Consider the following 22,486-nt stretch of genomic DNA (forward strand, 5'->3'; position numbering starts at 1 on the left):
ATTAAATCTTTAGATAGAAAAGTTTTACATTAATTATTTGTTATAACTTTTCTATGATAATGCAACAAATAGTAATGACATAAGTGAGTGGTGTGATTTAGCCTAAAATATTCTTTTAAAAGATGTTTGTGTGGTACAAATAAATACATAAAAGAATAATTAAAAATTAAATAATAGTATATAATAAAAACAGTCTTTCTTTTTCACTCAAACAAATAGTCTCTCATATTTGTATATCTTTTCTTTTTTTAAAACTCACTTTTTTCCTGTCTTATTTCTTTACTCATACAAGAGCGTTTTAATTAAAAAAAAAGAACTTTTAATATAGAGAGAGACATAATTTAACAGACCATAAGATAAGACGTTTAATAATAATAATAATAATAATAATAATAATAATAATAATACATGTTAGTAATAAATTTATCGTCTCTATTTAATTAACTTTTTTGAAGTTGATGCAAAAGCAATGTAGGTGGGGTGCATTGCATGTGAAACAGCCATGCATGCACTTATTATATATATATATAGGGTATATATGTAAGCTTGGGATGGACTGCATCATCCTGAAAAACATAATCATAGTTTATTGTTTTGTGAGTGAAAAACAGTGGAAATGGCGGAGTTGGAAGAAAGCAGCAGTAAGAGAGGAGGAAGATGGTGTCTGAAGGGAATGACGGCTCTGGTCAGTGGTGGCACTCGTGGGATCGGGTTGGTTTTCATCTGAACGCACCTTCTCTTCTAAAACCACTCTTCATTCTGCTTTGCTTTTCTTCTAATATTTCTTCGTCGGAAACTGTGTTACAGGCACGCCATTGTGAGTGACTTGGCCGCGTTTGGCGCCGCTGTGCACACTTGTTCCAGGACCCAAACAGAGCTCAACAAGTGCTTAGAAGAATGGCAGAGTGAAGGCTTTCAGGTTACTGGATCGGTGTGTGACGTGTCCTCGCCACACGACAGAGAGAAGCTTCTTCAGAAAGTTGCATCCATCTTCAATGGAAAGCTTAACATCTATGTAAGGTAAATCTCTGCATAATTCCATTAGATCTAGATCCACTTTATTTTTTATTTCTTCTTCTTCTGTGTAAAACTGTTTCTGCATAATCTTTTTTTAGTCATATATTTGCAATACTTTCAAATCAATCTGGTAACACCAACTATTCCTAATCTTCCTTTTTTATAGCAACGAGTTTTACTAGGGTCATTGATGAATATTTGATTCTTTTTGTACAGCTGAATATTTGAATGTAGGGATTCATTAATTGAATATTGTGCATTAATTTATTTTTTATTTTATTAGTTTCCTTAATTAATATTTGAATTAATGCATTTATTAATTGGTCATTATGCATTATTTATTATACTTATAGAACCCATTTTTTAAATATCAAATTTTAAAAAATAAAACTAAAAGGTATTTAAATTTTTAATGTATAATTATCGCTAACATCATATATTCCTTTTGATTATTCATATGACAAAACACATAATTAATTTTATCAGGTATAAAAGTTAGTAGTTGAATTTAACAAATTATCGTGTAAAATTTAAACTATTCTAAAAATATTCATAGAATTAAATTGCTTAAATAGTGACAAGGACATACGGTTTCAAAAATAGTTTTTTTACCCACGAATGATTTTATATCTAAAAAGCACGCTTGTTTGTAGGTAGAAATGAAGAATTATAAGATGTGTGAAAATGCTCCTAATTTGAGATGACAAGCCAGAGTTTCATTTCATGAATGATAAATATGCATGAATTTGTGGTTCTATAGGTAAACAACGTTGGAACAAACTTCAGAAAACCAACAATTGAGTACAGTGCTGAAGAATATTCAGAGCTGATGACAGTTAATTTAGACTCCTCATTTAATCTGTGTCAACTTGCGTACCCTCTTCTCAAAGCATCTGGAAAGGGATGCATTGTGTTCCTTTCTTCTGTTGCTGGTGTCACCAGCATGGGTACTGGATCTGTTTATGCAGCAAGCAAAGGTCAGTAATTACTACCAAACTTACTGCATCTTTTCTCTCATGAAAGAAAGGCAGTAACAATTTTTTTGTTCATTGAATTTTCAGCCGCAATTAATCAGCTTACAAAAAATTTGGCTTGTGAATGGGCAAAAGACAACATAAGAAGCAACTGTGTTGTACCATGGACCACCAGAACCCCACTTGTCCAACATGTAATTTCCTTCTTCCCAATTTTATTTCTCATAGCTGTTTTTAACCAGAGGCTTAACAAAGAATTTATCGAATGTTGTAATTAGAATTTCTCATAGAATGTGTGTGTTGAATAATATGTTCTACATTTTTGTTGCAGCTGCTCCAAAATCAAGCTTTTGTGGATGATGTGATGTCACGTACTCCTCTTAAGCGCATCGCAGAACCGGAAGAAGTGTCATCTTTGGTGACTTTCCTCTGCTTGCCTGCTGCATCGTATATCACTGAACAAGTTATTTGTGTTGATGGAGGAGTCACTGTTAATGGATTTCAACCCAGCATTAGAATTACTTGAACTTCTTTCACTTGTTTCTGTCAAACAAATCATTCTCATTTGCTTCCCTTTTTTTAGTTTGCCCTTACCCAGTACAATGAAATTTTTACTTCAAAAAGGCTTCGCTATTCAGAACTCAATAACTTATTTCATTTCGTTTTTCCCAACTTTGTTTTTGTACTTGTTTTTTTGTTATATATTTCCATTTTACTATTAATTATATAATTAGAGATTACAATTTGATTATTGAGTCCAATCATTTCTTACTATATTTATATTTCGACCAAAATTAAGTTATAAATTAGTGGTATATTTTAAAACAATTAGTTAATTTTTACTTTTTATTTAGATCGTACTAAAGTGTTAAATTCTATCTTTTCAAGTTGAAAATAATAAAAAAATTAATTCAAATAATATAAAATAAAATTTATATTATTAAGAAGCACTATGTTTTATATTACAAATATAATTATTTAAAACCTTATGTGAATTTATAATATATATATATATATATATATATATATATATATATATATATATAATATGTTAGTTTTTTTATTAAATAAATATCAATTTAAGTTTTACATATTAAAATATAAAAAGTATTTAACAAGTTATTTATCATAAAGTATTTGACATAAAAATATAATTAAAAAAAATGGTATAAAAAAATTAATACTTTAAATATAAGTTATTTTCATCTAATTTTTTGTTATACTTTTGTTTGTTTGTTATGAAACTTATTTAATCAGTGTAAATAATATATAATAATATATAATATATAATATGTAATAATATAATATATATAATATAGTATATTTTAAAAAAACTACTTTTTAGCTTTTATTTTTTATTTTATAACATTTAAATTTTTGTTTTTTTTATTCCTAAATTTTTGAAATCAACTACTAAATACAATTTTTTTTACAAATATAATTATTTAAAATTTTATACGAAGTTTTATTTATATTTGGTTCATGCTATTTTTTTATTAAATAATCTTAGTTTAATTTAAATGAAAAGTATTTATATAATAATTTAATAAAATAATTATAATTTTATATATAATTAACATTTTGGAGATTTAAATGAAAATTTTAAATTTGAATAAATAATAGTTTTATTTAAGAAATAAAATAATAATTATTAGATATTAAATTATAGAGATGAAATATATTGATATTTTTACGGTAAATTAATTTAAAAATAAATTAAATAAATAAGAGAATAAAAAGTTCGTTAGAGAAACAAATAATTAAAAGTTATAAAACAATAAAATAAAATATAAAAAATAGTATGAGCAAATTAGTTTAAAAGAAAAGTAAATTAAATTATATGTATAAATAACAAGAAAATAAATATATAAATAAATTAAAAATAAACTAAAATAAATAAGTAAAATAATTTTTATGTAGTAACCAAATAAATATAAATAGATAAATTAAAAATATAGAATGATTAAAAGGTAGACTTTTAAAACACTTGTAAAAAAATAAATATAAAAATATAGATAATAAAATAAATTCTCTATTTTTTTTATATTATAATAGATTAGGAATGGTAAAACAGATCAATCGATCCATTTTGGTGAAAAGTCCATTTGTCAAAAACATAGCTTAAAAATCTTAGACACTCCATGAACTGTGTAAGCCCATTTATTTTCATAAATTTGCGGACTGGTATCATTAATAATATGAATATATAATCATTACTTCTATATATTAAATTGAATTACTTTTACTATAGTTAACAATTAAAGCTTAATACATAATTATCTAAATTTTAATATTTTGACTTTTGTTTGTTACATGTCAAATTGTTTTAATATCTAAATTATCTTTCTATTTGTTTAAAAAAACATCTTTCAAAATTTTACCACAACAAATCTTCTATATAAACTTGTATCTTCTCAATTTCATACAAAACTAATTAAATTAAGGCCATTGCATAACCAAAAAAGTAGCATAAGTTCAATTTTGAACTAAATAAATATTTATAATAAATAAAATTTTATAGAACTATTATTTATTTATTAAGTAGATACATACATACATACATACATACATACATACATACATACATACATATATATATATATATATATATATATATACACATTAATTTATTATTTTTAAAACATTCGTTGACATATTCATTCATATGTAAAATTACTCCTAATATTACACTAGTTCGTATCTTCAATAATTAGAGTGGTACATACATTTTGTTTTCTTACTTCATATGTATTAACAAATACGAGATACGAAATAAAGTGATTAAATATAATAAAAATCATTATGACGATGAAAATAAATACTTTGATAAGTAATACAACTAAATATAATGAAAAATACTTAAAACATCTATCAAAATGGTAGAGACTATTTTATGTAGTGATCACAGGAAAATTCAAACTAGATATAATTCAGGTAGTTAAGCTAACTAATGTCTAAGTTGTTTTACCCTTACCAAACCAATATTAGCAACAAATTACAAAATTTAAATTAAATACATGAAATTTCTTAATAGGGTTAAAGTGTAATCTATATTGATCAAATGAACACTGGGCTATCAAATCCATCAAATGCCGAAATAAAAATCCATTACATATTAAATAAAATTGAGACGACAGAAAGAAAAAGTTATTTAAAAATAGCACAAAACCCTAAACTATTATAATTCACTAACCCAGAAAAATTGTTTCCTTTCAAAGCTCAGGTAGTGGAAGCCGCCCCCCTCTTCCTTGGTGTTGCCTCGGTACCTGATTCAAAACGACAACATTAAAGAAAAACCCTAAACCAAACCCTAAATTTGAACGCTCAAATAAATAATCGCCCATACCCTCTCTAAAGCCGCTCTTGAATCTGCGAGGCACGTGACGCAGGTACCTCATCCTTCCAGTTCCGGTAGTCTTTCTCCTGATGGCCTTAACGCTCCAGTTATCTGAAACCATCAAAGACTCAAAACCGAATCTTACACAATCACTTACAATTTAATAATAAAAAAAACATACATTTTCTGGTGCGCGCAGCGGGGAAGGCGCACGCAGAACACCGACTCTTTTGAAGGTGGAAGCTGCGACGGCCGCACCTCACACAGAGCGTGTGGGTCTTGTTCCTCCTCTTGCCGAAACTCCCTGTTCCCTTCCCCTGCATCCATGCGAAACCCAAACATCATCAGACTCATCACACAGTCAAATTTACCTTAGATCTATGAGAGGAAGTGAAAGAAGTTGTATTACCATCGAAGCAGCAAATCAGAAATCCCAATTGGAGGTCTCTTTATGACTGCCAAAGGAGAAAGGATTTATTATAAAAGACCACTGATGACATTTTGGGCCCAGGCCCAATATATAACTTAAAAAAAATGTTTCACCCTCCACTTCCAACACTTCACCCTCGCCTCTAACTTTTTCAAAAAAAAAAATTCTTAATTTTAATAAATATTTTTTTAACTTTTTATCTTTTTTATTAAAGTAATCCTACACCCCTTTAACTCTTCACTCTTTTGATAAAAAATTTTAAAACTTTATTTCTTATTTATAATTTCATAAATATATAATTTAATTTAAAAGTCTAATATTATTTAACATATTTTCATATTTTAATAATTATTAAAATATAATTTATATTATTATAATAGTTATATTAAAAAATTCAAAATTAAAATAATTAAAATAAAAGTAATAATAATAAAAATAAAAAACAAAAATAATAATAAAAATAATATAAAATCTGATTTAATATATATAAATATATTAAATTATATTAAAATATTAAATTAATGAAATAAGATTTCGAAATGTTTAGTTAATTACTATTACTTTAATTTTAATTTAAACAAATTTTTAAAACTTTCTTTTCGGAATTGAAAATCCGATAATATCCTATGATTATTTTTTCAAAATTTTATTCTTTATTTAAAATTTAATAATAATTTAATATTTTAATATAATTTAATATTTTTATATATATTAAATCATATTTTATATTATTATTTTTGTTTTTCATTTTTATTTTTATTACTTTTATTTTAATTATTTTTATTTTAATTTTTTAATATAATTATTATAATAATACAAATTATATTTTAATAATTATTAAAATATGAAAAATACTAAATTATATTATATTTTTAAATTAAATTAAATAGTTATTAAATTATAAATAAAAAATAAAGTTTTAAAAATTTGTTAGAGGGATGTAGTGCTAGAGAAGTGTATGGTTACTTTAATAAAAAAAAGAAAAAGTTAAAAAAATATTTACTAAGGTTAAAAAAGAAATTTTAAAAAAAATTAAAAGTGTAAGATGAAGTGTTGGAGGAGCAGGTTAAAACACCCAAAATGAAATTTCTAAAAATGTTAGAGGTGCTTGATGAAGTGTTAGAATATTAAAATTGTAATTTTTAGAGGTGCATATGAGATATTGGAGGTGTAGAGTTAAACATTTAAAAAGAAAATATTGAAATTAATGTACTTTGATGAATCCAAAATATATTTTGGGTCTCTCTTAATTTTAGGTGAGTGTTTCATTCTACACCTCCAACATCTGATTCTGCACCTTCACAAATTCTATTTTTAACTTTCTAACATCCTGCATCTCTAATTTTTTAAAAATTTCACTCTTAACTTTCTTCTCTTTCTTATTAAAGACATTTTAATAAATATCTTTTTATTTTCTTCTCTTTCTTATTAAAGACACTCTATATCACATTAATAATAATTCTAATTTAATTTAAAATTTAAATATTATTTAATATAATTTTATATTTTAATAATTATTAAAATATGATTTATATTATAATAATAGCTATATTAAAAAAATAAAAATAAAATAAATAAAATAAATAAAATAAAAATAAAAATATAATAATAATAATATAAAATTTGACTTAATATATTCAAATATATTAAATTATATTAAAATATTAAAATAAATTAAACAATTATTAAATTGTATATAAAAACAAAATTTTTCAAAACTTGTTATCGAAAATCAGTTTTGTTTTCTATTTAAAATTTAATAAATATTTAATTTAATTAAAAATTATAGCATTATTTATTATATTTTAATAACTATTAAAATATGATTTATATTTTTATAATAGTTTTATTAAAAAGTAAAAGTAATAATAACTAAAATAAGAGTAAAAATAATGAAAATAAAAAAAAACATTAAAAATCACATTTAATATATTTAAATATATTAAATTATATTAAAATATTAAACTAAATTAAATAATTATTAAAATGTAAATAAAAATCAAAATTTTAGACAAATTTATTTATCGAGTATCCATATCTGAAGATAAATTTATCGGATTTCTATATCCGATTAACACATGTTTCTAAATTTTGTTTTTTATTTAAATTTTAATAATTATTTAATTTAATTTAATATTTTAATATAATTTAAAATATTTAAATATATTAAATGTTATTTTTAATATTATTTTTATTTTATGTTTACTCTTATCTTTATTTTTTAATAAAGCTATTATAAAAATATAAATCATATTTTAATAATTATTAAATAATAAAAATATAAAATAATATTATAATTGTCAATTAAATTAAATATTGATTAAATTTTAAATAAAAAACAAAACTGATTTTTGACATCTGATAAAAAAATTTAAAAGTTTTTGTTTTTATTTAAAATTTAATAATTATTTAACTTATTTTAATATTTTAATATAATTTAATATATTTGAATATATTAAATAAAATTTTATACTATTTTTATTTTTATTATTTTTATTTTTATTTTTATTTTTATTTTTTAAATATTACTATTATTATAATATAAATCATATTTTAGTAATTATTAAAATATAAAATTATATTAAATAATACTTAAATTTTAAATTAAATTATATTATTATTAAGGTGGTGTAGAATGTCTTATTAAAGAGAATGAAATAAAATGATATTTATTAAAGTATCTTTAACTGGAAAGAGATGAAAATAAAAAAAAATGTTTATTAAAATTAAAAATGATCTTTTAAAAATAGTTGGAGTTGCAGGATGTCATAAGGTTAAAAATGAAATTTTTGTAGGTGCGAAATGTTAGAGGTATAGGATGAAACACTCGTTTTAGATTATCGATTTTATTTTGGACCAAAGGCCCGATTATATAACCTAAGACTGATGTTATTCTACTTAAACCAATATTAGTAATTAATAATTAATAATACAATAAAATCAAAGTCAATCCGATCAAAAACTAACATAAGCATATTTTATCTTTTTCATATCTTTTTATATAACATCGAATACTTTTAAAGAAATATAGCGTACAGGTAATCTAATAAAATTAATTAGAAAGTTATATATATATATATATAAAATTTTGAAATCCGTAATTTAGGAAAGTATTTATTTCATGAATTTGAGATAAAAATAAATATTCAATTATATGAATAGGAAGAATTATTGTTAACCAAAACAACTAGAACAATGAAATTAGCTCATTCTTTTAAACTTCATTCACCATAATAAAAGTGCTTAAGATTTGTTTAGTATGTGTTATTTTCTATTTCTTTACATTTATTATTGAAGCTAATGACATATATTATCCTTATTTTAACTCTAATTTTAAAGTAAGAAAGTGTTGATCGTTAGTTTTATAACTACATTTTAATATTTCATTATATGCATAGTATATTACGAGTATACAAATATTAATAATTATTTATTTTGATTTACAAAATATCACTTCAAGAGTTGACATCAGCTTAAGACATGCATTGTATAAATTAAAGCCACAAGCTATATTTTAAAAAAATAAAATTTATCAATTATATGAAAATTTTACAATATAAATTTAATGTAAAGACCCACAAAATAGTGTTTTAGAAATGGTATGGATTAAAAATAGTGAGACCCAATTATTTTAATATTAAAAGATTTCAATATAAATTGATTTATTATAATCGAATTTTCATTATTTGTAAAATACACAATTTATTTAGAAACCACTTTTCTAGAATTTTCCGACTTCTCTCTAGGAGTTCTTCTTCTCTGATTGAATAACTGAGATCCTAGGAGTGATCTTAGCGGTGAGTCATTCAATTCAGACCGATCAATTCTTTGTTTGAATAAGTTAAGTTTTGACTCATTTTCTCTGGCCCTTTTTTTCTTCTATTGCATGTGGGGCCTGCTTAATTCCATGTAATGTCTGAGTCTTCTGTAAGACTATCTATTGATTAATGGTACTAATGGTATACTTTGATCATGTTTCTATTGTTTGTAGGTACATATAGAGCTCCTTGAGTTGTGTGAGCGGTATAGGGTTTTCTAGAATGGTTGGTCTTCTAAAAGGTAAGGGAAACTAATTGTCATTTGTTTTATGCTATCGATCCTTTGATAAATTTTGTTGTATACTTGAATTGATTAGAAGTTTATAAACTGATATGTGAAGTTGTTTATGTGATTTAGTTAAAAGTGTGTTATTTGTGATTGGATATACATTGTGAATGCTTGTGCAATGTAAATTGTTTGGATCTGTTGATTATGATTTTTGGGTTCTAGTGAATGAAAAACTTATGTGGTATTGGTTGTAGTAAAATGAAGGGTGTTGAGCTTGTTTTTGGTCAAAATAGGGGTTTTAATAGGTACGTTTTAAAAATATTGGTCTCAGTGGAAAAATGATGATTTAGGTTTTGTTATATGGTTAATTGGAACTTGTTTGAGTTGTGGATTAATAGTTTTGTGAACTAGAATAGAGTGATAGATAGTTGGTTATGTTTTGAAGGGTTTAAGTGCATTTTTAAGGGTTTGGAGTAGTGAATTTTATAAATAGTAGTTTTAAGTTATGGTGGAGGGTTTAGGGTCTGTGGTTGAGTCATTTCGAACGTGTTTAGACTCTTAAGTTGCTTAAATATAAGCTAAAGCTTGTATAATTGAATTATGGTCTCTTAAGTGATGTTTTGGTCATTTTTGAGTTAGAATCTTGTTGTAAAATAGTTTAAATATGAGTTTAGGTTGGTTCTTATACAATGATTAGATCTATTGTGGCTTAGAATCTCATCTAAAAGTGGTAGAAATTGGTAAAAATGCATAGCATAGGTCATGAGGGGTGCAAGTTATGCAGATTTTGGTGCTGCAAAATTATGCAGAGTGGCTAGGCGAGCAAGGGGGCCTCACTAGGCGAGCAAGGGGGCCTCGCTATGCGAGTATTTGAGGGTCCTAGAAGTGAGTTTCAGTAGTTAGGCGAGCCAGCTCGCTGGGCTGGAGAAGCCCTCTGCCTCTATCCTCACTGGGCGAGTGGTTTAGCTCGCTAGGCGAGCCTGTGCTCGTTGGGAATCCTGTTTCTCACGTTGAGCGACATGTTCTTTTAATGAGTTTTGAGTTTTTTCTTTTTGTGATTTTTTTTAATAATGATTACCTTGGTGATTTAGTGTGTGTTTGGTATAAAATATGAAATGTTTGGAAGGTTTATGAATTGATTTATAATACGAAAAAGGAAATAAGGTTTTGTCTATGATTATGTATGATATATGATGATGATGAGAATGTTGTTGATCATGTGCATAATAGATGGACGTAATTCCATGACTCTCGTAAAGAGATTCCATGGCGGTGCCATGTAGTGTAGGTGTTGATGAAGGAACTCAGTCTTGAGAGTTATTTTGATGCTCCAATAATAGTTCATTTTAGGTGGAGAAGGAAATTATGTGGTGAGGAGTAGTAGGAGGTCCAGGCTTGAGGGACCTTTCTCCATTTGGCAAAATGACGCTTTAATAGACTAATATTGTGTGTAGTAGGGTAAAATTCATTGACAATGACTTTCTAGAGCAATAGAGGCAACCATAAGTGCATGATCCATCATAGCTCGACATTCATACCTTATCCGGATGGTTGGTTAGTATAAAATTGTATGCTTAAGATTGCTTGATTCATTCATGTTGTGCAATATTTACGCTTTAATTATATTTATGCTTTTTCATATTTTAATTTATCATTGTTTTTGTGTTGCTTGTTTGTACGTTTTGTTTTTTTTATAATGATCACTTTAATTGTGTGAGTTTAGGAGATGACAAGGATGAATAAGCGCTAGCAAACAGTGGAGTTAATATAGAAAATATGATTTTTATCATTCTTTTATGTAAAGTCAATTGTTAAATATATAAAGAAATGTAGTGTTTTCAAATCTAGAGTTTGCCGGCACACTGGAGGAGGAAGGATTGCTTCATTTTTTATTATTGAATACATTTTTTTTCTAAAATAAAAATATTTCTAACAGGGCTACAGTTGGAAATACAAAAATAAAGGGAGGTGCAGGCTCAAGTAAGTGAGGTGTAGAGAGAAGCATTGAAAAAAAAAATAGAGAAGGTTGAGGACGCTTTTAAAACTTAATATATGAAGTCAACATATTTAAACAACATGTTTAAAGGTTGGGACCTTAGGTTGGGGACCGTGGAGAGAGACAGAACAAAGTTTGAGAACACTTTTAATTAGTATTAAAGACAACAAAATATAAAAAGATTCAGTTATATTTTTATATTTTGTATAATTTATTTGAAATTTCTTTGGTTTTTACTTATTATAATTTATAGTAAATTATCATTTGTGATCATGTGTTTTTTTTTTCAATTTATTGATCATGTTCTTTTTATACTTTTATGCTAACCTCTCATTTTCTTTTCAATTACCTTTTTAATTTATCTTTATACTCTTATAAGAAACGTGATATCAGTTTAAGATTTTTTTTTTTCTGAAAGGCTAATTGGGCCTAGACCTTAGGTTCACTGTACAAAATGAGCCCTTAAATAAAATTTTATTTTTAGGGTTAATTTTTTTAATTTTACCCATTCACAACCTATTCCACTAATAACCTATTTTAGTTCCTCCTACATGAGTAAAATATTTTTCTTTTATTTTAACATTATTTTTCTTCATCTCTTTCTTTTGTCGCGGTGAGATACTACAAGTTGTAAAGGTTGGTGGTAGTGGAAAGAATTATCAAGTAGTCTCCCTCTCGTGGTGCAGTGTCGCTCTCGTGATGCAGTGTCGCTCTCGTGGTGCAGTGTGTGGAGTGGTGCAGTACGTGTGTTGCTTCCTTAAGGTGTGTTTTCGAATAAACCTTCAAATAAAACCCTAAAATAAAAAACGTAACTTTTAAACGGTGACATCCTTCAACGGATGTCAACATCCGTTTAAGGAAAGAACGGATGTCAACATCCGTTTAAGGAAAAAAACGAATGTCAACATCCGTTTAAGGAAAAAACGGATGTCGACATCCGTTTTTTCCTTAAACGGATGTTGACATCCGTTTTTTTTCCTTAAACGGATGTTGACATCCGTTCTTTCCTTAAACGGATGTTGACATCCGTTCTTTCCATAAACGGATGTTGACATCAGTTCTTTCCTTAAACGGACTCTGAGTTACGTTTTTAATTTTAGGATTTATTTTATTAGTTTATTCTTTATTTTGAAAATATTTTAATAATTTAATTTAAATGTTTTGATTTATTATTTTTTAATATATTTTTAATGTATTTTAATAATGTAAGGAAAATGAAGAAGAAAGAATCGTATGAGGAGAAGTGAAACGGAGAAGACAAATGGAATTGTAAAGTAAAACAGAAGACAAATTGTTAAACGAAATTGAGAGATGGAAAGATTGAGTGCAGGAAGTAAAGTAGGAGAACTAGGTTTGGAATAAATTAAAATAATAAAAATAAAAAATTTTAATTTGAGGATATAATTGGAATTAAAAAAAATTGGGGAGGTGGAGGGAGAAAGGTGTGGTGGTGGAGGGAGCAAATAAAGGAACGACTATTTCCTGCACGTTCTTCATGTTTTATTTATAGAGTGTTTCATTCTACACCTCCAAGATCTCATCCTGCATTTCTAAAAATTTCATTTTTAACCTTCTGACATCTCATCATGCACTTCCAACTTTTTCAAAACTTTATTTTTAACTTTAATAAATATTTTTTATTTTCTTTTTTTTATTAAAAACAATCTTCACTATCTTAATAATAATTTATTTAATTTAATTTAAAATTTAAATATTATTTAAAATAATTTTGTATTTTAATAATTATTAAAATATAATTTATATTATAATAATAGTTATATTAAAAATATAAAAATAAAATAATAATAATAATAATAATAAATAATAATAATAAATTTGATTTAATATATTCAAATATATTAAATTATGATAAAATATTAAAATAAATTAAATGATTATTAAATTTTAAATAAAAATAAAAATTTTAAAAAACTTATTTATATATTAAAATCTATAAAATATGTTAATACTTTTACTTTTTATTTAAAATTTAATAAATATTAAACTTAAATAGAAATTATAATATTACTTATTATATTTTTATATTTTAATAATTAATAAAATATAATTTATATGTTTAAAATAGTTTTATTAAGAAAATTGAAAAATAATAACTAAAATAAGAATAAAAATGAAAATAAAAATAATACTTAAAATTATATTTCATATATTTAAATATATTAAATTATATTAAAATATTAAATTAAATTTAATAATTATTAAAATTTAAAAAAAAATAAAATTTTGAAAAGTTTGTTAATCAATCGGATATCCATATCCGATAAATGGTTTTTAAAATTTTATTTTATATATAAATTTTAATAATTATTTAATTTAATTTAATATTTTAATATATTTTAATATATTTAAATGTTTTATTTAATATAATTTTATTTGTTATTTAATAAATAATTGTTTTAAAATTTTGTTTATTATTTAAATTTTAATGATTATTTAATTTAATTTAATATTTTAATATAATTTAATATATTTTAATATATTAAATATTTTATTTAATATAATTTTTTTGTTATTATTTTTATTTTAATTATTTTATTTTTATATTTTTAATATAACTATCATTATAATATAAATTATATTTTAATAATTATTAAAATATAAAATTATATTAAATAATATTAGAATTTTAAATTTAATTATTATTAAGGTGGTGTAGAGTTTTTTAACAAGAAAAAGAAAAGAAAATAAAAATATATTTATTAAAATTAAAAATAAAATTTTTTATAAAGTGAAATGTGTAAGATAATGATGAAATGTCAGAAGGTTAAAATTAGAATTTTTGGAGGTGCAGGATGAAATCTTTCAGGTGTAGGATGAAACACTCTCATTTATATAAGTTTTTTCTGCACTTTTGGATTCTAAGTTGCGGAATTTAAAATATAAACTTTGTAGTGCAAAATTAGAATTTAAAATATATTTTATATTTTGTATTTTAAAAGATATAATATAGAATAAATAAATATATTTTGAAATGTATAATTCAAAATATATCAAAATATATTAATTATGTAGTTTAAAATATATCTATATTTTAAATTATATTACTTAAAACTAAATTATTTAAAATATATATTTCAAAATGCTAAAATTTACAAAAATATAGGTTAGAATTATTGAGGTGCAAAAACAAAGCAATAATATTTTTTAAGTTACAAAACAAATAATCTCATTGCGGTTAAAGATGTAAAATTTATAAGCAAAAGTATTATTAAAATAATATTGTTATGGATATGGAGTGGAGGATCTCTATCATACATTTTTCACATTATCCTTCAAATCAACTCAACACGCTTAATTAAAATCTTATTTTCCAAACTCTAAACCGTTCGGATATACCTATCAAAAGCAGCTCAATTAACAATTTTATAATAAAAAATATTTTTAAATTTAACAAAGTGAATTAGTCTTATAATTAAACCAAATTAAATTAAACTTATTTGATTTTTGTGTTTAATTAAGATAATTTTTTATAAAATAAATATAATTAATCTTAGTATTTAACACTACATTAAAGAGTGAATACTCTGTATGACAAGAAAAAAAGAAAAAGAGTTGGATCTATGTTGTACAGAAGAACAGAGGAAATAAAGAAGAAAATACAAATTCTTTTTGACACATCACTAAACATTTAACTTTATTCTTGAAAAATTAAAATTGATTAGTGCAAATTATATTAAATAAGACAAAATTAAAACTCTTTTAAAAAGAAAGGAAATTAAGATTTAACAGTAAATTTATGAACTAAATAAATAATTAAACCTTAAATAAAAATGAAAATTTCAGTTTTTATTAAACAATATAAAATTTTAAATTAAATCAAAATCAGTTAGATCAAATGAAAAACAAAAAGTTAAAATTTTTCTATCCAGAGATTGTCTTTTCTCTTGGCTATCATGGAAAGAGAGATTTTTTTTCTGTCAGTGTGAGACAAATGAATGGAGGTGGGTAAAGAGGAAAATTTCGAAAACTATTCCCTCTCCCCACTCTACCTCGAAATGCAAACCCATCTCTGACAACTTTTTATGTTTATTGGACCTCCAAATTTCAGAGGATATAACATTACTCATCAAAACTAGATCACTCAGCATTCCCTTCTGTACTTTTTGACACGACATCATGGATCCTAGGAAACAACATCTGTTGTCTTGACCCGTACAAAACCTCAACCTAGAAACCTGGTTTTACGAAGTAGTGTAAGCTGGTTTCACAGGAGCGCCAACAGTATGCATAATGCAATTCTACTCACACACACGCGTCATTGTAAGTTTAAAATTGCAGCAAGAAGGTGCCATTTGCTTAAGGTATGGTGAGGCAGCTGAACCATCGAAGGCATGTCTTACTCGTGTCATGTACATCTCTTTCCTCTGTTGATGCTCTATGCATATCAGCATGGCATGCTTATTCGTGTCATGTGCATATATTTCTTTTGCTGATGCTGATCCAGAGTTTCTCGCATGGCTTCCTCGTGTCATACCAAGCTAATTAGCCATGACACGTAATAATAATAGTTTTGTCATTTTCATAGCTGTTCTTATTATGAATATGAGGACAACTGCATGGTGCATGAAGAAATTAGACACATCATATATTTTTGTCTTTTTCTTATTATTATATGTCTTCACTCTATTTATTTTGAGCATCTCAACAAAACACTGTATTGCAAGTTGCAGCAGCAATAAATATCTGTCATTTCATTACCTTTGCAGGTGGAGTCTGGACTCAAGTTTCATGGATGGAATGATATAAGTATATAACTTTATTTTCCTATATTTTTTAATGATATTCACGTTCTACTTTATCTTTAGATAAAAAGGTAACTTCTTTTTTGCATGTAATAAGACTAGCATGACCGAACATTCTATGATTTTGAAATAGATATTGTGTACTAAAAATTCTTAAACTCATAATTTTTAGAGAGGTATATGTACTCATGTGTACAAGTGTGAACTTAATCTATACTTGTTTTCTTATGGATTTCTTATCTATCAAATTATTTTTCTATTTTCTTTTGATGAAACTTTATTCACATGATGGTAATAATGCACTATAGAGTGACCTTTAGTCATTTACAAAAGATGAAAAGTTTAATGAGTTTAAATGCGTCTTTTTGTTAATAAAACAAGTATGCAAATTTATTTTATCAGTAAATAAGAAAAAAAAGGATTAGTTTAGTAAAATAAAAGTTTATATAAATTGAAAAAAGAACATAATTGTATGTTTTCTTATTTCAATTATATCATCTTTTATTTTTATTATGTTAAATATTATGTTAATGTAAAATTAATAAAATGATTATATATATATATATATTAATAATAATAATAATATAAATAATAATAAGTTTTCATGAATTGTATTGTTGTAGTTCACTCCTCTGAATAATAATAATTTCCAGATATTAACATGTTATTTTATTTTATTTTTGTTTTATGTTAAATGTGGTGATTACATGGTGTTTTTTTTTAAGAATTTTGTATCAATCATTTAGTTTATAAAGCAGTTCGAAAAATAATTTATAATTAAACAAAAGTTAATTTTAAAAGAATGATTTATTTTTTAGTACTTGTAAAGCTCCCTCATAAGCACATAACTATGTGTAAATATTGTTATATTGCAAAAGAAAAAAGAAATATAATTAAAAGTGGTACTTGTAATATTTTAAATAACAAATTTATGTAATAATTTAATTAATTATTTATAAATAAATCATGTTTTTTAGGTTAATCAAAATTTGCTTAATTTTAAATTATAAACTACATTACAACAATTAGCCAAATATTATATGTTTATAGTACTTTACTTTTCAAATAGTAATTCTTATCAAAATATCGAAAGGTACTGAGTTAGAATCCTATTTTAACTCAAGATTTTTGTGATTCTGAACGATTCAGTTATAAGAGAACTGAGAACAAAGTATTTCCCTTGCCTTCTTTTTTTCCATCATACTCTATACTCTTAAAAATACTGATTTTTAAAAGTAAAGGAGTATTCTTCTTCGATCCTTACTATCTAACCTGAGAGAGCATAACTAATGCGCTCTGCTTTCCAAATAGTAACTCTTATCAAAATATCAAAAGATGCTGAGTTTGAATCTTATTTTAACTCAGGATTCTTGTGATTCTGAATGATCCAGTTACAAGAGAACTGGGAACAGAGTGTTTCCCTTGCCTTCTTTTTTTTCATCATACTCTTTACTCTTAAAAATACTGGTTTTTAAGAATAAACGAGTACTCTTCTCCGATTCTTACTATCTAACCTGAGAGAGTATAACTAATGCGCTCTGCTTTTTGAACAGGGTTTTATGGTTGGTTCGCGACCCTTGGATGTTGAAGACATTCTTGGGGTGATCTCGTAGTTCTTACAGGGTGGAGACGATGGATCGGTACATGGATTCTTTTTCATTTGCCATATTTTGCTCAAAAGGTCGAGGGGAAACACTGCATCAAGTTGTTCACAAGGGCCAACTTGATCCTTTTCCTATGATCCCAAAAGAGGAAACCCTAAAAGAATCACCGATTCCAACCATCGTCCATGTATCATCCATACTAGATCTGACTAACTTCTCTTCCTACCTTCTCTAGGTTCTTGACAGTCTGTCTTTGTCTTAGTAGAGTCTTTCAATGGCATGCTTCAGTCCTCTTTCTGGTTACTTAAAAAAGTTAGAATATTCTTTTCCATTATGAATAACAATGGTATGACCAATTATTATAGGTATATTATTTTTATGTTTAGCTGATTTATTTTTCTAAAAAAATGATTTGTTACAAAATGATTTTTTTTATGAACACATCACAATTAATTACTAAATTTGTTATTCATTGTCTTAGATGGATTAAATCCATCTCTTGTTTTAGGGAATAAAAGTTTTCCAAGCAAGTGAATCTTCAGGATGCCTTCATTTTCCACTATCAGTACAATCCTTCTCATGTCAAGTTCTTAATATGGAGTAAACAAATAATGACTGATAATTTTGATATTTTTACAATCAAGGTATGGTTCTTCCTTCCCTGAACAAAATTGACCTCCTTCCTTGTTTTCTTGAAGATCCAACATCATAGATGTGGAACAAAATTGACCTCCTTCCTTGTTTTCTTGAAGATCCAACATCTTGTGGTTACTGTGAACGAGTCTATCATATAACTCGATTTCATCTTAAGGTAAGTTCAAGTTTCTGCCATTTATGTAAACAAATATGTTTTTCTTATACATGCATTTTTTCCTTGATAACATGTAATTTCTTTGTTTCCTAAATAAAATCCCATCTAACTGATTCTAAAATTATGCCTTGATCATTGATCATGCTTTTGTTGTGTAGGTATAACAATCTTAAGTGGTGAAGTCGTGTAGAGGAAAAACAGTGATATTATTCTATAAGGTAAGGGAAGCTAAATTTCTTTAAATTTTAAAGTCATATTATTGAACTTAAATACTATGGTATGAATATGTAGTTGCATAATGAGTAAAATTAAGAAATTATTGTGAAACATATTTTGGTTTGAAATGTGAAGTTTATTAAGGCTTTTAATGTTGTGAATTTGTAGAATTTTCAATTAAAACATATGTATGATTGGAAGTATGTTGGATTGATGAATTGTTTAGAAACATGACTGGAGTGTTGATGCTAAGGTTTGTAAGAACAGAGAAGGGAGAATCATATTTAGTATCATAGTAATGAATGTAGCATTTTGTGTTGCTTATTAGAGTGTTGTATGCATGTAAATATAAATAAATTGTATAATTAAAAATTTATACAATTAAATTTTGTACGAAATTATTTTTACAGTTATATTTATAACCTGTGAAGAAAAAGGAAATAAGTATTTTAAAAATTCATAAAAAACTATAAATTATGTTATAATGTCTTATTTTCAAGGAGAAATGTTAATCTAGCATGAGATAAAGAGTATTGAGAAGAAATTGTGATATAGGACTATCCTGACTCTAGAGTCAGTGATACATTCAATTCAATATATTAGTGTTCTAGAAGCAAATTATTTTTGTGTATACCTGAGTAGAGAATGATTAGGAAAATAAGATTGTAACATATTTCAATTCTCACAAAACCGGCTTGTAAAGTAAAGTTTGCATCCACTTACATGTAAGACTTTCAACCCACCCCATCACACTAAGTTATATACATCTCGTGAGACTAAATATTAAGGGGTGATCTGATAGTGGATGAAACAATATACCCAACAAACTGTATCATTTCTCGTATCACTATTTAGAAAGACTTTTGATACAGTAACAATTATACTCACTGAACCGATCACCAAAACTAATCATAGACTCTGATACCATGTTAAATATAATAAAAATTAAATATACAAATAATTTGCTTTATTTTGAATATATACGTCACATTGAAATTTATCTAACAATGCAAAAATATCTTTATATCAACAAATGAATTATCAAATCTAGCCTTAATATACTGATAGTTTTAGACAAATTTCATCTACACTGGTTGGATAAACTCCAAACAATTAATATTAATAAGACAAATCTTAATTAAATTTAATAATAGCACCAAACCCTTACCAACAATCACACTAGGATTATCACAAACAATATTTAATAAGTCACCTTCATAATATTTTCAGGTACGCACACCTTCTTACTTTGCTATGACTTCACCGATTTGCATTAATGCAAAATTTAAAAACAATGAATTAATAATTTGTTAGTAATAAAAGATATATTTATAATAAAGAGAAGAAATATGAGAGAAACTGGGAGAGAAAAAATATTAGGTTTTACTAAAGGAAAAGAAGAGTATGGGAAGATGATTTTGGCTGATATTATCAAGATGGCAATGAAAGTGAATGACCCCAAGGGCAAGCAAGGAGGATAGCAATTTCGAGAAGATGATTCAACCATGATAGGGTTTGAAGAAAAAAACACCATGAGAGTTTGGAGACAATGGATTAACCTTATAGATGTGTTGTTAATCTTGGTAACACATTAGAAATGTGTTATTACTCTTGATAACTAAAAGTGAGGGAGCAGGTATGATTACTTTAAATTTATTTTTAAATAAATTAAAATACTACTTTGAAATGTTAATTTTTAAATTGATATTAACTATTTCAACGTTATAATAAAATTAATTTATTAATGAATTTATTGTTATTATTTTTAAATATTCTATAAACTTACAATTGAAAAAAAAAAGTGAAAACTTAATTATTTGCATGAACATTTATTTAAAAACGTTACAGTATTATTATTATTATTATTATTATTATTATTATTATTATTATTATTATTATTATTATTTATTAGTTATTGTAACATTTTTTAAAAGAAGTATCACTATAGGTATACACACACATTTTTAATAAATGTAACCAAAAGAAAGTTACTAAATATATGAAGTATTATTCTACCCTGTGCAGTTAAACCTTAAGATGATCAATACCTCATCAATACAATAATAAATAACTTAAGATAGACAAGTCAAATAAGAAAAATGTATATAAAAAAAAGTTTTTAAGCAGTTGTGTAAATCTGAACTGAAGTGTGCTTTGATCCCTACCCTTGGTTTTAAGAAATTTTTAAAGTTTTATTGATATAATGAAATTTTATAAGATTAATTCATTATAATTTAAAAAGTTAATTTAAATATTTATATTTTGACCTATCTCGTTAGCAGAAAAATGTTAAATATTAAATATAAGATGTATAATTGAGTTGAAGGAAGAGTAAGAAGTGTGTTTGAGAATTTGAAGTGAGAGAAATAAGAGAATTAGAGAGATGAGAGTAGTATTCGAAGAGGTTGAAAGACCACGCGTCCCACATTGAATAAATAGAAGCTGAGATATTCCGTAAGCGTCAATAGACTTTGACATGCGGTCCCACACGTGTCCAGATACCCTTTCTTACGTACATCGTTTTCACTGGACAACTGGAATCGCTAGCTACTCCCCCACTCAACAACTTCCATATTTGTAGAGGACATTTAGGTGTTTTACTTCTAATTCCCAAAATTAAGATGAATAAACATAAAAACATTAAGATTATAGAACAAATAGAAAATAGAAAATATCATGATGTGAGAATTGAGGAGTACTATCTAAATACACTAATAATATCAACCATTATTGAACAATATATATATATATATATATATATATATATATAAATTTGTTTTATTTTCACTTATATTTCTCTTCTAATTATTACATGCAAGCTGTTTTTTAATCAAAATAGAATTAATTATGTAAAATTTCTTTTAACAAACTTATTAAAAAAATTATTTTATAATGACTTGAAATCATTTACTGTTGAAGCAAGTAGAATGCATAGAGGAAGTTGTATTTTAATCAAAATGGAATTACTTACATAAAAGTTATTTTAAAAAATAATTTAGTTTATAATTATACCATTATACGGTTCAATTTTAAAATGATGTTCAGAGTTGTACAATGTATATTCCATTCCAGTTTGGATAAAGTATGGAATAATCCTTAATAATATGAATATAATAATCTACAAGTATTTTAAATTAATAATACATTAAAAATAAGAAAATAAACTCATAAATAACTTAGGTAAAATATCTTATAGAAATATAAAGTATGTAAAAATTCTTTACTAAGATGTATACAATTATTTTAATCATGAATCACTTAAAAAAATTAATAAAATTAAAATTATTGTAT

The 22,486-nt window shown here is 24.9% G+C and overlaps 2 protein-coding genes across 3 annotated transcripts; one reads left to right on the forward strand and one right to left on the reverse strand.

Moving 5' to 3' along the window:
- The first annotated feature begins 580 nt into the window (after window positions 1-580).
- Window positions 581-2,517, forward strand: LOC148195824 (tropinone reductase homolog At5g06060-like). 2 transcript variants are annotated; one of them, XM_088094318.1, is made up of 5 exons: window positions 581-711; window positions 808-1,015; window positions 1,778-1,994; window positions 2,079-2,185; window positions 2,323-2,517. In XM_088094318.1, the coding sequence occupies exons 1-5, from the start codon at window positions 617-619 to the stop codon at window positions 2,515-2,517; spliced, it is 822 nt and encodes a 273-aa protein (XP_087950444.1). In that variant the 5' UTR covers window positions 581-616. The 2 variants fall into 2 exon arrangements, with proteins under 2 accessions (XP_087950444.1, XP_087950445.1); XM_088094319.1 differs by lacking the exons at window positions 1,778-1,994; window positions 2,079-2,185.
- Window positions 2,518-4,975: 2,458 nt separating this feature from the next.
- Window positions 4,976-5,833, reverse strand: LOC124831880 (large ribosomal subunit protein eL37x). Its single transcript, XM_047305973.2, has 4 exons — window positions 5,738-5,833; window positions 5,510-5,645; window positions 5,338-5,439; window positions 4,976-5,257 (listed from the first exon to the last, which is right to left on the reverse strand). The coding sequence occupies exons 1-4, from the start codon at window positions 5,738-5,740 to the stop codon at window positions 5,211-5,213; spliced, it is 288 nt and encodes a 95-aa protein (XP_047161929.1). The 5' UTR covers window positions 5,741-5,833; the 3' UTR covers window positions 4,976-5,210.
- Window positions 5,834-22,486: the final 16,653 nt, after the last annotated feature.

The sequence above is a fragment of the Vigna umbellata genome, chromosome 7 (assembly GCF_029865625.1).
Source record: "Vigna umbellata cultivar VRB3 chromosome 7, Vumbellata_1.0, whole genome shotgun sequence".
NCBI lineage: Eukaryota > Viridiplantae > Streptophyta > Magnoliopsida > Fabales > Fabaceae > Vigna > Vigna umbellata.